The sequence below is a fragment of the Micropterus dolomieu genome, linkage group LG20, assembly GCF_021292245.1.
Source record: "Micropterus dolomieu isolate WLL.071019.BEF.003 ecotype Adirondacks linkage group LG20, ASM2129224v1, whole genome shotgun sequence".
Classification (NCBI taxonomy): Eukaryota; Metazoa; Chordata; class Actinopteri; order Centrarchiformes; family Centrarchidae; genus Micropterus; species Micropterus dolomieu.
The window spans coordinates 16,409,327-16,424,563 of record NC_060169.1 but is presented as its reverse complement, the minus strand read 5'-3'; the positions used below and the strand labels follow the sequence as shown (position 1 = coordinate 16,424,563).

General features: G+C 40.1%; 1 protein-coding gene across 12 annotated transcripts in view; it reads left to right on the top strand.

Annotated features, from left to right (window-relative positions):
- fam189a1 (family with sequence similarity 189 member A1) overlaps nt 1-15,237 on the top strand; it is a 52,531-nt gene that overhangs the window by 16,428 nt on the left and 20,866 nt on the right. For 3 of the 12 annotated variants that reach the window (XM_046033643.1, XM_046033650.1, XM_046033645.1), the window contains exon 2: nt 13,068-13,178. In XM_046033643.1, the coding sequence (XP_045889599.1) occupies nt 13,080-13,178 (99 nt within the window). In that variant the 5' untranslated portion in view covers nt 13,068-13,079. The other 9 variants (XM_046033644.1, XM_046033652.1, XM_046033655.1 and 6 more) reach the window with 9 other exon arrangements.

Below are 15,237 nucleotides of genomic sequence, written 5' to 3'. Positions count from 1 at the left end.
TTTTCACCCCTCAAAGACCTGTAGGCCTCAAAGACTGAGGTAACCCCTACCACAGACACAACCAGCTTCAGACATTCCCTTGAACCCCCACCCCTTTACACTGTCAATATTTTGCATATCACTGCACAAATATATTCTTACATATTCTTTATGATTCCTTTATATTTTTTATCTCTTGTCCGTTTTTTACTTTATAGAAGATTCTTTAACCTACTTGGCAATAAAACAATTTCTGATTCTAAAAGCAAAATTTCTATCAGATGGGGGACCCTGGGACAAAAATCTTATCAAACGGGGGTCCGTGTGTCAGTTTAGGAGTCCTTGACGCAAATGAGAGCCACTGTTGTCACTAAACCTAACTTATTTGTTTTTGTGCCTAAACCTATTCAGACCTTAACTATTGTGTTGTCACATCATGTCAGGGTTCGTGTGGTGAGGCAGGTTGGAGGACCCAAATGCAGGACTCACGGCTGGCAGGTTCAGTTCAAAAAAGGTTTATTAAACCAAAAGCAAGCACACTTACAGGCAGTGGGAGGCCAATGGAGAATCCACAAGGGCATGGGGGAAACACAAATCCAAAATACTGGCAGACAAAGTTACAGGCAGCTAGCCTAAAAACCACAACAACAGACAGCACCTCTACACACAACAAAACACTGCAATGACCAGACAAAGACTAAACAGAAACACCAGGTATATATACACACGGACTAACGAGCTGGGAGGAGACACACAGGTGAGGGACATGAGGCTGATGAGACACAGGCAGGCAGAGAGATAACTCGGGGAACAGATGGAACACTTGACAGGCATACATGGGGCAAGATAACAACCAACAGTAGAACACAGACCAGGAGTAAACACTTAAGACATGAACTAATGTACAGGACTAAGAACTAAGACACCGAACTAACTAAGATACGAGACACGACAGATACTAAATAACTTAAAGATGCAGATGAATAATAATAATAAAGGCTACACAGAGACTAAAGCAGAATGATCAAAATCAGATTAATTAATTAAACTGGCAGAGAACATAAACTGACATCTAGCAAACAGACAGAACTCAAGCATGATGATACGGAAACTAATACACAAGACTGGAACAGAACTGAGATCAGGAAAATACCAAAACACCACTAAACACCAGCTGACAGATAATAACCAGATAAACAATAACATAGACTACATAACAGATAGAAAAAAGACTGAAATAACAAAACTAACTTTCCTCTGAATTTTCTCGAGACGCAAGAGGATGATGTCTTTTCTTAGCTAAAAAGCCTGAGTATTTGGAGGTGTGTAAATGATATCTGCAAATGGCAATAGAAAACCTGCACATTAATTTTCCTGTGGCATACAGATAGAGAATGCTATTTATGCCCAGTGATTGTAACCTATTCACAAATCCAATTATGATATAATCACACAGATACTGTAGATTGATTTCATTGGAATTTCAAGCTTTCAAGCTCCATGTTTTGTGTTTATTTTATTGGCAATCAAAGTCAGGCTGTTGAAATTAATTTCATTCTACTCATGCAATGACATTAAAGGAACTGAATTGAATAGGAATAAAAGGAAACAATGTGAGATTTGGTTTGCTTCACGCCATGAAAAAAACTGATGATCCACTCTGCCATTTTCTCACATAGAATAAAAGATGTCTCCCTTGAGGCAATTTGGGAAGCTTTTTGTCTCCTATTTTATGGGGATTCCTCACCCTAGCATTGATATTACATTGTCTCCATCAGCATATTAAAGCACACACCTACAGCAACCATCTTTGATTATTTATTTCCTGCTTCCACATGCCCTTATTATGTGTAAAATGACAGGAAGTGACAGGTGAGGGTTCGGACAAAGGGATGAGCAGAGTGTGAGAGAAAGCCTGGCAGAGTGAAAGAGCACGGTTGGCTGGGTGAACAGGAACCTTTCGTCTCGAAATAATGCCTGATGAATGATGTCCTCCCCTAAGACCCCGAGAAGCAGGAAGTGTGCCTTCATATTAATTAGAATATGAATTAGATAGAACCCCTTATCTGATGGCTCATAGGAGCGAGAGCAGCATGATCCAGGCAGCGGCAGCAATAGTCATGGCTCAGGTCACATTGCTCTCAGTCATTATGAACACTTTCAGCCTAAAATAAAAAGCAAAGCAGTTGTTGGATGTCATTTAATAGCTCTGTTTTGTGGTTCAATGTACTTTTTAAAACATAAAAATATATATATACATCATATTTACCGGGAAAGACACATAAACACAATTGAAAAACCTTGCCTATACGATCTGTATCTCAGTATGATACTGCTTGCCTACAAATGACTATAAATAAACTATTTCAGTTTTATTGGAAAACATTCACAACAGTTTCTGAAATACAGCTAGGCTCAAGGGGTCTCTGACCTTTTAATTAATATTTAGCAATACTAGAAAGTTTATTTTCATGTTGAAATGTTGAAAGTAGAGGAGCTGCACAAGAAATGCCACCCAAAAATAGCAGGCGGCTATTGTATATCTTACTAGTTACTATTGCCATAATACCGGCTCCAACAGTAATTAATAATACTTGCTCTGATTGATATTAATACATTTGACAGCCCTTCTTTCTAGTCTATATAACTAAGCAAGACTACCATGCTAGCGGCTCCGTGAAGCTGTATTTTAGCACAGAGGTGTTTTACATTAATTTTAGAAATGTCAGCTTGCTAACATGCTAACAGACAAGACGGTTTTGACGTGCTGATGTTAAGCAGTTAAGCAGTGCTAATAGCTTCAAGCACAAAGTACAGCTGAGGCTGATGGGGATGCCAATAGATTTTAAACCACAGTATTGGACAAATTAAAATGTGGAAATGATGCTGGTGCTAGAGGAAAAGCTGAAGGATCATTTGAGTTATTACAATTCATCCTTAGAGGGACAGGAATCTGTGGACCAAATTTTATGGCTATCCATCCAATAGTTGAGGGATCACTCAAAACCACAAACGTCACCCTGCTTGTGACGTTAGAGGAAAAGACAGGAGATCACCAGAGTCAGTGGACATCATCAAGGAACCATGAATGTCTGTTCATGCCAATCCATCCATTAATTATTATGATATTTCAGTCTGGTCCAAAGTGGAAGAACAACCGACCATCCACAGATGCTATATAGATAAGAAAAAAAACTGACAGAACATCCCGTGGAAAACAGATATTTGATGTGAACTTCTTTGAAATACTACACACAGTACAGGACCCCCTGACTCTGATAAGGTACACTGAAGACTGGCCCAAATCCTAGTAGTAGCCCATAACAGGTTGCTATCATTTTTTAAATGGTGTCAGAGGAAGCACAATGTATATGTATGTATTTTTTTCTTCCTGTGCTTTGAATGCTGGCCAGACCGGGGCGACGCCTGGTGCGCAAGGCATTTGTTACTGTACTGTGGAGGATGGGAACTCTGGTGATGAACACAACATGCTAGGGAGAAAGAGGCGCTTAGATATTTGGCCCCATTTCAATTACAATGAGGCGGACAAAAAAACAGAGTGCCTAATTATATCGGACTGCAAGCAATGAGGTTATAAGATTTTTGGAAAAAACACTACAAACTTGAAGCGGCAAATCAAGGCTAACCACCCGGGAATTGAGGTAAGTTAATGTCTCCTTTGCAATAAAAATTAGAACAAAGCTAACATTCAAATTTTACAAAACATTTTATCTCTATGTGAGATGAGTGAAATAAAGCTTAAAATGATAAATATCTCTATTTTGGTTAGAGCAGATTGACCAAAATGCTAATCAAAAATATATTAATGAGTTAGAAAAGACTAAAATGATGGTTAATGACTAAAAGTAGACTAAAATACTTTTGATTTTCTTTTGACTAAAATCAGACAAAATCAGAAAATACCCAGATTTTAGAATTAAAACTTGACTAAAAAAATAATAAAGTGGACTTAATATGACAAAAACTACAGGACATTTGACACAGGACTAAGACCAATACTAAATTTTAAAATTAACACTATTTCCAGCCGAACTTCTGTGTGGTGTGAGAGTCTGCTGGGACCAGGTTCATTATAGGCCTGTCTCATTACAGCAGCCCTCCCACCACCAAGAGCCTGGGGAGGAACAGAGAAGACAGAGCCTCCCTGTTTTAGCTATTTAGAGGTCAGTGGTTGATTAAAATGTTGAGAAGTGGGGGTTAATCAGCTACTGACCCTCAGGGTGATACTGTCTTTTATGGTCTGTTTTAATCAATAAGTGTGAGCTGATGAACTCCTCTACCTCCTCATGTAGAGCACCCCCTGCTTCCCTTATACGCCCAAGTGCTGTCTGTCTGATTACCTATTATCTCTCCTCTCCTCGTGTGGATGTCTGAAGGTAGAGGGCTATACTTAAATTGTGAATACACATTATTAAAAAAGGCAAAAGGTTAAATTCAAAAAAGCACTTCGATAAAATGTAGTTCAGCACACTGGATGTAGGTTTCACGTCTCATCTGCCAATAAAAGGTGTTGGGCTGCAACTTCCACATGATGTCTCTAACCACAGGAACTAATCCATCACAGCCTGTAGAGATGCAGCCCGACATGCTGTCAACAAGACTACACATCAACGCCTACAAAGTCAAGAGGCAAGGTGGGGGTTTTTTTAACTCTCACTGTCCACAACTAAAAAAATAGAAATATCTGGTGTTCTTTCCTGACCACCTTGAACAATTAGATGAAACCAGAAAAAAAATCAAACACATCTGTACGGCCGTATAGTGTCTGTACGACACAGGTTGAAACATCACTTCGTTGTGCTAATAATACATTACATATACATTACATTTTCTTACTGTGACAGAAACTACATCAACTTGTCGACATAAGATGCTCTTAAAATGCCTCTTCCTTGTGAGTTAAATCTTCATCCTTTTGCTCTGTAAATGCCTCACAGAACGTAAAATAAGCAAATTAGTATGCTGTGTTCAACTGTTAGTATTTTGGGTGAATTTGGTTTTCTGCTCATTGTACTTGCTGGTAAAAACTTTTTTTTTGTGAGGTCAGAGTTATGGTTTCTGCAAAATGCATGTGTGTCCACATATCCCCAAACATGAATGAGGGTTTAAAAGTGATGTGTGCTCCTGTGATGGAGCTATTCCCCAGCAAGATTAGGGGTCTATGGAAGTCGTTACATCTGGTTTAGTGTGACATCCCCTGGGCTCTGCAGCTGAGAGTTAGTATCAACACCTCCACTGTTTATTTGGACCGGGACCGAGCTCAGGGTCACTCAACTTCAATCAAAACTAATCCTGGTGATGTGGTCTCAACACACACACACACACACAAATACAGAAATATACACCAGGGCACTCGGTAGGAGGAGGAAGCGAAGAGCTAGACAATTAACCTCAGTTAGCATTGAGAACCAATGAGAACCAGCTGTTGCAGCCTTGGATTTGCTTTCTCTCATGTGTTTATCAAGTCAGTGGGAGGGACACATTGTTATCTTTACTGATTGTGACTTAACCCCCAGGTTGTGTGTATTTTAACTTATTTTTTTCCTTTCCTTTTCTTTTCTTTTCTTTTCTTTTTTCTTTTTTTTTTTTTTTACAATACTTTAAGTTGCAGAGCAATTTACCAGACATGGACATTCCTAATGCCAGTATATGACACAGTTTCCGAAATCAAAATTCAGCAGTGATCTCTTATTGTTCTTAAAGTGCCTTTTATTCACAGATGTTTCTGAACTCTGCAGCCGCCTGGGGGTTGATATATAGTGTCAGAGGGAAACTGAATCAGAGTGTTTGTGATCTGCTGAGAAGAAGCAAAAACAAAATACTGCTTCCAACTCTCGCAGCTCAGGAATAATTGAAAATAAACAGCCTTGTGTCGCATTGCTGCTGCAGACTAAATACTAATTTGTGCTGCAGTCAAAGGAGGCTAACAGTGTTGCAAAGTCTCCCTTTACACAATTCCCCTCTGAACAAAACTGCAATCTTTAGTTACTTTGCCCTGAGGCACCTCCAAAGGGTTAAACCCCAGCTGTACGTCATAATGTCTTTTCAAAGTTGCTCATTTGAATGTTGTTGTATCCCATAGTGAACACTGTTTACTACTTGGGAACTCTACAATATGAGCCAATATCTCACTGTCAAGCCACATTAGCCTAACCTACTGCTGTGGAACTGTGGTCATAAAGGGGCAGTGTTGAGCAGACTTTTGTTTCTGCCAATCACTTATTCAGCCACAGTGGTCTGAACCTGTCTGACACCAGGTTTGGCAGAGAAAATCAATGATATAAAACAGGGAAAACAAAATGAAGCGGTTATTAAAATGGTTGCCAATTAATTTTCTATTGATAGACTTATGAAGAAATTGAACTCTAGAGTTCAACACCTTGCATGCTAAAAATGCACCGTATGCACTCGTGAAGCTGTGCAGTTTGTGAGAAATAGATGTACTACAACATGCAATGGTTTGCACTTTTGATGCATCTTTGCTAAGCTTTGATTGGAATTTCATAATTTGCCACGAAGCAAAAGCAGATGCAGATTCTATGGAACTAACACGCATGAAGGTTATTATGCACAAGGTAATTTGTATTTTGTGTGTTTGAGTGTGTTTGAGTATGTGATCAACATAAGATTCCACTAACAATATTCTGTATATTATGACTGAATTAATGGCCACATCTGCCACATTGTGTTTGTCTGCAATTGAATGCATTGATAGATGTCATTGGAACCTTTTCTCCACATATGCTATTATTATTATTTCCACAAGAATGCTGGCTGACAAAATTGAACTTGCACCTTGCATGTTGTCAGATGATGCCTCCAGCGTCAGTATTTAATAACTTGAACAGCTCGTAATGCACATAGCCTAACCTAACCTAACCAATATTCACCTGTATGTGGATACACATAAAATGTTTATCTTAATAAGTATTAACCTACTATACATATGTGCTATATATTCCTAATAAAATATTAATACATTTCAGCTTATGATATGAAATATGATATATGAGCGACCACTTTGTTCTGTTCTTATTTCCATTAAACAGCTTTGTATTTCTCATTAGCTGGCTTATAATGAAACAATGAAAGACTATTACTGTTTGCTGCTGCATCAGTCCCCACAGAGATGCTTATCTTATCTCTGATTCATGCTTCTTCACATAAACAGAGGCGATGAATGAGCTGGGGGTTTTTTTTTGTTGTTGTCGGTGTCGTCACAGACAAATGGGGAGAGCTCTAGAATTGAAAGACGAGGTGTGTATGAATTACAGGCATGCAAGCATCTATATTCGCCGGAGACCAGTGATGTGTTTGTTTAGACACATTTGTTGGATTTGAACTGTAAATGCTGATGTTTAGAGATTGTGTGCATAATTGAATTTACAGTATTTTAGAGAGATTTTCCAAATCTATTGAAACTCGGACAGTTATATTAGAAGAAGTAGAGCCGCGATTTACTGTCGGGCGGCGCGACGCGAAGGCAACGCGAAGGAATTAGCGTGAGTTGAATATTTTTAACTCAAGCGAGAAATTCGCATGACGCTGAGTCGCGATAGCCCATCAACGTTGAGATTGTCCTTACGTCACCGACAGCTTCAGAGCGTTGTGTGGAGAGGACCAGGCAGAGCGGGGGATTGAAAATCTGCTGGCCGGCTGAGAGCTGCTAAACGTGGGGTAGAGGAGCAGGGAGCAGCGCTCCAGCTTTTGGGCAAATAAACACCCGTGGTCGGACTGGATTATGCTCTGACAACTACGCCGTTTGCTGGAGGGATGAGCTCGGAGTAAACTGCTTTTATTAAATTAGCTTTTTACTTTAGTTTTTGGGAATACAACGTTGATTTATCTTCACTCAAGCTTCTCAGCAGCTAGATTCCGTGCACATCCGGTTCCAGTGTTGTTAGCGTTTGGCACTTCATATTTATATAAAAACCGGACAAAACTGGACATTGCTGGGAGAAAGGAAAGCAAGGAGGTTGAACTACCTGGTGGGTTCAGAAAACATGTATGTAAATTTTTTCCAGCGATCGTTGTACTTTACTGTGACCAATTTAGCATAGCATAGCCCTGATCGATCCACACTCCATTCAGAAAACAAACATTTTAGAAGTTGTTGTCATGCTGTCTTGCTGACAGACCTGACAAAGCATGAATTCATATGCTTAACAAATCTGCATCATATTGTAGTTATTTCGGCATCAATTTGATCCATTGCTATTTAATCACAGCAAAAATGTTTACTTTGGGTTCATACAGCTGTAGTAATGGCGAGTTGTTTGTTCGCGTTTTCGCGTTGTGAGTACAGTGTTGCCAGATCCAGCTGATGAATTCCAGCCCAAAACCTGTTCAAAAACCGCCAAAACGCACACAAAAGATGTTATCAGTATTTATTTCAGTATTTTAACTTCCACGTTTCCTTCCCTACATTTTTACATACATATTTTACTAGAATAAATAAACACCGGTGTGGTGTGACCAAAGCATACATAAATAAACCGTTTTAGGTGCATTAGCGCCACCTGCTGGACTGGAGTGTTGCCCTCTTTTTAAATTAATGGCGCCATCAAAACTACGGTGAAATGACAATATCCTGCACGCACTCGTTTGTAAGGCGGCTCTTGTATTTTTGCAAGTCGATTTTATTTCATCCAATGACATGACACGCTTTAACTTCATTCAGGAGGTGTGTGTGTGTGTGTGTGTGTGTGTGTAACCATAGCGACAGAACGATAAAGGAACGCGATCTGTCAGACAAGTATTTTTACCTTTACATGCAGAACAGGCTGCTGAAGAAAACAGCTGAACATCTTAACGCATATTTGTGGAGCTATGTACAGTCTGCTGAGCTGTCTAGTACAACGCGAGTAACATGACTTTGAAGTGGGCATTGCTGTCTATGATAACGATTATTGATTGGATGGAATACATACACTATTAGGTTTTGTTTCAAATTACCTATAAAATGCTACTGTTAAAAACCGCCAAACTGATCCCAAACCAGTCCAAATTTTGTCCACCCGCCCAAACTAATTTTGACCGCACAATCAAAATTAAAATAGACCAACTGGGCAGGAACCCGCCCAATCGGGCAACAATGTGTGTGTGAACATTCCAGTGATGTCCAGCGATAAAACCCCCGCGAGGAGAGCGTTGCCTGGATTGAATTCGTGTTTGGTTTGAATGCCGCATAAGGCTACAGCTAGCAGCTAGTTAGCTTACATTAGCAGCATAGATGTGAAATAGGCGGAATCAGCTAGCCTGGTTCTTTCCAAATAAAACATTATAGCAAACTTTATAGCTCACTAAATGAAATTGCTTAATCTGTATAAAATCCCAATTCTTTAAGGTGTTCTGTGAAGCTTTCTTACAAACAAAATTTGTGAAGGTCTAACAAATGTGGTCCTTAGTATTTTAAATCCTGCATCGTTTACATCCATGTTCACTACTTTACATGTCTTACCGTCACTGGTGGATCAGTGGAATTATGTGAAACCATTGGCAAAAATGTCTATCGGGTCCCCCATGTGCTTGTGCACATGCAAATGTGTCCTCATGCATGGGAACAAGAAAATCAAGGACCCACTCAAAAAAAAACAGATTGCACCATAGCACTACAAATGGTCAAAAAGCTCCCCAGAGCACCTTCAACAGTATGCCTCTGTAGATGCAGCCTACCTAACTGCACCTCTCCAGTGCACACAAGAACAAAACTGTCTGATTTTTTTATTACGTAAACGGTCTATCCAAAACATCATCCATTTTCTCTGCAGCTTGAAGAACTGCTGTGGCTGGATGATGAATAGGAAGGGGCAAAGCTAAAGCCAAATTATTTTCACCTCAATGACAGTTATGGAGAACTGCAGTGATACACCTGAACCTTGGGTCTTATATTGTAATCTATATGTGTGTGTCATGGAGATGAATGGTGATTGTATTGTGGTGTATTGTCCTCTGCAGTGAGTGCTAAACGATGTGATGATGACATGCAGCGTAAATCTGCCTCTGCTATTACAGCGACCGAGTGGCTCGTGCTTTGCTTTTTGTGTGCATGTGTGTGTGTCTTTTCCTCTTTGGTGTGCAGAGGGCAGCGCAGCAGTAATTAATGACTAGCTACTAAATGGTGCTATGTGATCCTACATGGTAATGAGAAGGCATTGGTGCGGGGCCAGGCGTGACGATCAGCTCAGCAGAGAGAAAGCATGGCGGACGCACAGGTGACAGCCTAAACAGGCCTAAAGAGGACTGTTTGGACATGAGAAAGATTTTATTGTTCTATAAAAACACAATTTAGTCAGCGTGTGTGAATCAGCAGGGTAGTGGTGGCATCATCTTTGGTTGTACGCTTTGTTTTATACTTGTAGATTACAATACAGGGTAATTGGAAGATCTGACACAGATGTATAGAAGAATTGTGCAAATGCAAACACAAAATGAAATATCCTTTTAAAGCAGCATGATGTCATGGCAGTACACACTACAGCAGTCACTGGAGCTTTAATAAAGAGAAATTGTTTTCTCCTCAGTTTGAATTGCAACTGGTTATTGTTTGAGACGCAGCATTGTGTCCAACTGGCTCCGCTGGCAACGAGGCGAACGCGGAGTGGTTTCATTAAAATACAATTTATGGCCTGTGTGTCAAGGAAGGAGCTTTTACTGTCACTATTTTGTGCATTACAATATACTCATCGTGATAGTTCTTGTCATGGCATCATTCGAGTTAAATGCTCCTACACTCTCAAGTGAACTAATGAAGATGCTTTCTGCTGGTTGTTCACTTCTGAAAATGTTACCTATTACTGTCACATGTAGTAATCAATAGTATATAAGCCAGTCCAGATGTTAAAAAGTCTGTCTCTCTCTGGCTCTGGATATTCCTCTGCAATAGCAAACTGGTTTTCATATTGAAGAGCACTCAGATTTGCTTGTTGTATGCCAAAACTCATCACTATGAATGAAAAGAAACACTGTTCATTCACTTGAATAGGCTCATCACTGTGAGGTATTTCAACCGTAACAGGCAGATCTCATCAGCCTGGCTGAGAAACATCACCCCTATGCACATAGACACTTCCAAACTTTATGTCAGTGTCCAGAAAATCAGTCATATCTGTTGCTTACAGCTCTAATAGAAAATGAAATTAATGTTCTGTCCAGGTGACGTTTTACAGTATTGTTGGCAATATACTGTGTATGTGCAATTTTGCCGTCAGTCAGCATTTGGTCCAGTGTTTTATAGTTTAGCTAAAGCTGTAAGCTTGACATTTATGTGCTTTATGTATATACTAAGACATATATTGAATGTTGGTGATTTTGCAAGAAAGCAAAGAGAAAGAAAGACACAGATTACCTAACTTACTTTCTTAAGTAGCCTCAGGGTTGGAAAAATCTTCTTGTTCCAAACTGTCTGACAATGTCATACATAATTGCTATCTTTAGAAAATTTGAGATCTACTATATCATTTTAAGTAATGGGGGTTTTAAAAATTGTATTGTGGTTCAAGATGCCATTCATCATTAGTCCCTGGGTGCACATGCCAAATAAAGTCTTTAGTCTTTTTTGTTTTGCATTTTGGGGTTTATGGTACATTAATAGGCCTACATTAAAGTTTCTCTAGGTGAGGGGCCCACTGCTCAGAAACACTGAAGGCACATGAATATGTTGATGCAAATTCAAATTTGATGCAAATTCCCTTGTTTGAGGGATATTTATTTATTTATAATGCTGTGTATACCAAAAAGTCTGTCATGGCCAAATTTCGTCATGTGACCTGCAGTTTTGACTGTCACCATCGTACAAAATGGCTGCGCAGCTGAGCGCTCGTACTGGTGGCTTGATTGCATTCTCATGCAGCGGATCAACCAGAGAACCAGACAGCTGATATTACATTCAAATGAAATGCTAATTAATCAGATCTACACATCATCACCACCAGTGCACCATGGGACTACAGAGTCTTATTCTGTCTGTCTCGCTGTCTGTCTTCACTTCTTCTCTGTCACTGTCTGTTAATGACAGTCTCGTTCCTTTTGATTTTCATTTGTTGTCTGTGTTTTCGAGAAAATTCAGAAGAAGGGAAAAGAGTGAAGACTCTTTTCCCTTCTTCTGAATTTTCTCGTTGCCATCAAAAGAGGTGCTCCTCAAGCTCGCCCATCAGCCTCGCAATCTTTCAATTTTCTGTCATGATGAAAAGCACTTAAACTTATCGCTCCATCTGTTTATTACATGCCACCTCCAGTCCTTCCATTCTCCACCCCCTTGTCCATCTCTCCTCCTCTCCATCTGTGTATGTGTGTTCTCAACAACCTTTATATCCTTCAAACTCCACCTGCTAGTGCCCTTTATGTCATCACTGTTTTTTTTGTAAATGCAAGCCTTGAAAATAGGCTGTTATCATGATTTTTAATTAAAGTGATAAATTACGAGCTTCTGAGAGTCATCATGTAGCCTCAAAACTAAAAGTCAGTTCTTGTGCCTGGTTTGAAATTCCCTGGACAGAGAGAACTTGTTGTCTGTTGTCAATTGCAAAACCCTTTCCGTTACACATGACCTATAATTTAATGTACCAGATATGGTAGCCATAATTCTGCGAAGGGGATTGATCCATGGGGCTGTCAGTGAGGATATAAAAAGAAGCCTTTGCCCTGAGGAAAAGGAGGCCGAGGGGATACTTGGCGTGAAAGTACATTAGAACTAAACTGCCAGCTCTATCAGCTTGGAGCATAGACAAACATTAGCTCTGTTGAGACCGGTGTTAGTCTGTGTGTGTAGCTGCTGTTCAGATTCCCCTCATCAATAAGATGTTGCTTGTGATGTGTTGCTGTGATTGTGATTTCTCTCACCTTCAGACTCTGGAGGTCTGAGGAGAAACAGGTCATTGACTCTTCTTGATATCAGTGCTAACATCCTATTTGGTGATGCGTTGAAATCACTGATTAATTAGCAAAGTACCATGTGCCTCTGGTAGTACAGCTGCTTTCAAACACAATATCAGAAAGATGTTGGATCTCTGTTAATAAGCAGAAATATTTTGACATAATGTTTTCCTTTTTCTCCATCTTTGTCACAGATCACATTCTTCATGCTGCTGTCAGCAGTGTGTGTGATGCTCAACCTGGCGGGCTCCATCCTTTCCTGCCAGAACGCTCAGCTGGTCAACTCTCTGGAAGACTGTCAGCTGGTGAGACCAACTGGACCTTAACCCATGCACTCTCCAGCTTTATACTCGTTTCACTCAAGTCATTTCATCTGACTGTCAGTTTTTGAGGCTGGAAAACTTTTCCTGTATTTCTCTGACAATAATAGAAATTATACAGTGCAGTTGGCCTACATACCTTTTACACATACGTTGTGCAATATGTGTCAAAAATCACACCCCTACTTCTCAGTACTAACTCGGCACACAGACAAACATACATTGATGGAATTAGTACAACGTACTTATTCAAGTGATATCAGTATCTCAAACTTGACTTTCCATGGTGAAGATTTCCCTAAATGTGATAAAATAAACCCTTCAAAATAAGCAAAAACACCAACAAAACCCATTCAGTGAAGCTTTTTTATATATTTTTTATGTTACTAAGGCTCAGAGGGCTCCATCAACATGCTTCTTATATTCCTGACCCTCATCTATATCTATTCATATTTGTATATTTGTTGGATGTTGGTCGTCCAGGGCTGTTTCTGTGTGGAGTTTGCATGTTCTTCCCGTGTCTGCGTAGGCTCTCTCCGGGTGCACCGGCTTCCTCCCACCATCCAAAGACATGCAGGCTAGGGTAATTGGTGACTCTAAATTGCCTTTAGGTGTGAGTGGTTGTTGGTCTATGTGTTGGCCCTGCGAAGGACTGGTGACCTGTCCAGAGTGCCGCCTCTCACCCAAAGTCAGCTGGGATTGGCTCCAGCCCCCCTGTGACCCTGTACACAGGATAAGTGGTTGACTTGAGTGAGTGAGTCAGTGTGGACATACAACAACAAAAATCTCCTATATATTGTGTAAAGACATTCTAAAATAGGTACCACTGACATGCCAATTGATGGCGTTTCTGACTGAAAATAACAACATATAGCATGCATCATATCACTGACACGTCAACATTAACACATGTAGTGACTCTGCCTGTAAATAAAGGTGAAAACAGCCCAAGGTTTAAAGGGTTTATGGCTGGAATGTGTCATATCACACCAGAAGCTGTAAAATGCCATGTTGAAGTACAAGAATTTTGCTGTTGCAGTGTTGCAGTTGGTATCTGGTAACTGTGAAACCAGTAACTCTAAAGTGAGTAAAAGGCATGTGTTCACTGTTGGCTGCATGTGAGTCCACATTTAAATTCATCACTGTTGGCACATTTCAGGCTCACAGGCAGTACTTCTGTTCTGACCAGGCTGCGTAGAACTGAGTCAACAAGTCAGATAAACTATTTGTCAGTTAGTGACTAATGGCTTGCGATTATCACGTCCATCTTGAAGATAGCTAACATACAGATAAACATCTTTGAAAGAGTGCTCCAGGGATTTTGTATTGCTCTGCCATAAAGTTAAGGGATGGTTCAGGACTCACCTGAGCCAGCCCTAACTATAAGCTTTATCAAAGAGGAAAGTCTTAAGCCTACTCTTAAATGTGGAGATGGTATCTGCCTCCTGAACCCAAACTGGAACCTGGTTCCACAGGAGAGGAGCTTGATAGCTGAACGCTCTGGCTCCCATTCTACTTTTGGAGACTCTAGGAACCACAAGTAACCCTGCATTCTGGGAGCGCAGTGCTCTGGTGGGGTAGTAAGGTACTATGAGCTCTTTATGATAAGATGGTGCCTGACCATTAAGAGCTTTGTAGGTAAGAAGAATGATTTTAAATTCTATTCTGGATTTTACTGGAATCAATGCAGAGAAGCTAAGACAGGAGAAATGTGATCTCTTTTCCTGGTTCCTGTCAGAACACGTGCTGCAGCATTCTGGATCAGCTGAAAAGTCTTAATGGACTTTTTCGAGCAGCCTGATAATAAAGAATTGCAGTAATCCAGCCTAGCAGTAACAAATGCATGGACTAGTTTTTCTGCATAATTTTTAGACAGGATATTTCTGATTTTCGCAATATTACGTAGGTGAAAAAAGGCGGTCCTTGAAATTTGCTTAATGTGAGACTTAAACGACATGTCCTGATCAAAGATAACTCCAAGATTCCTCACGGTGGTGCTGGAGGCCAGGGCGATGCCATCAAGGGAAACTATATCTTTAGATAA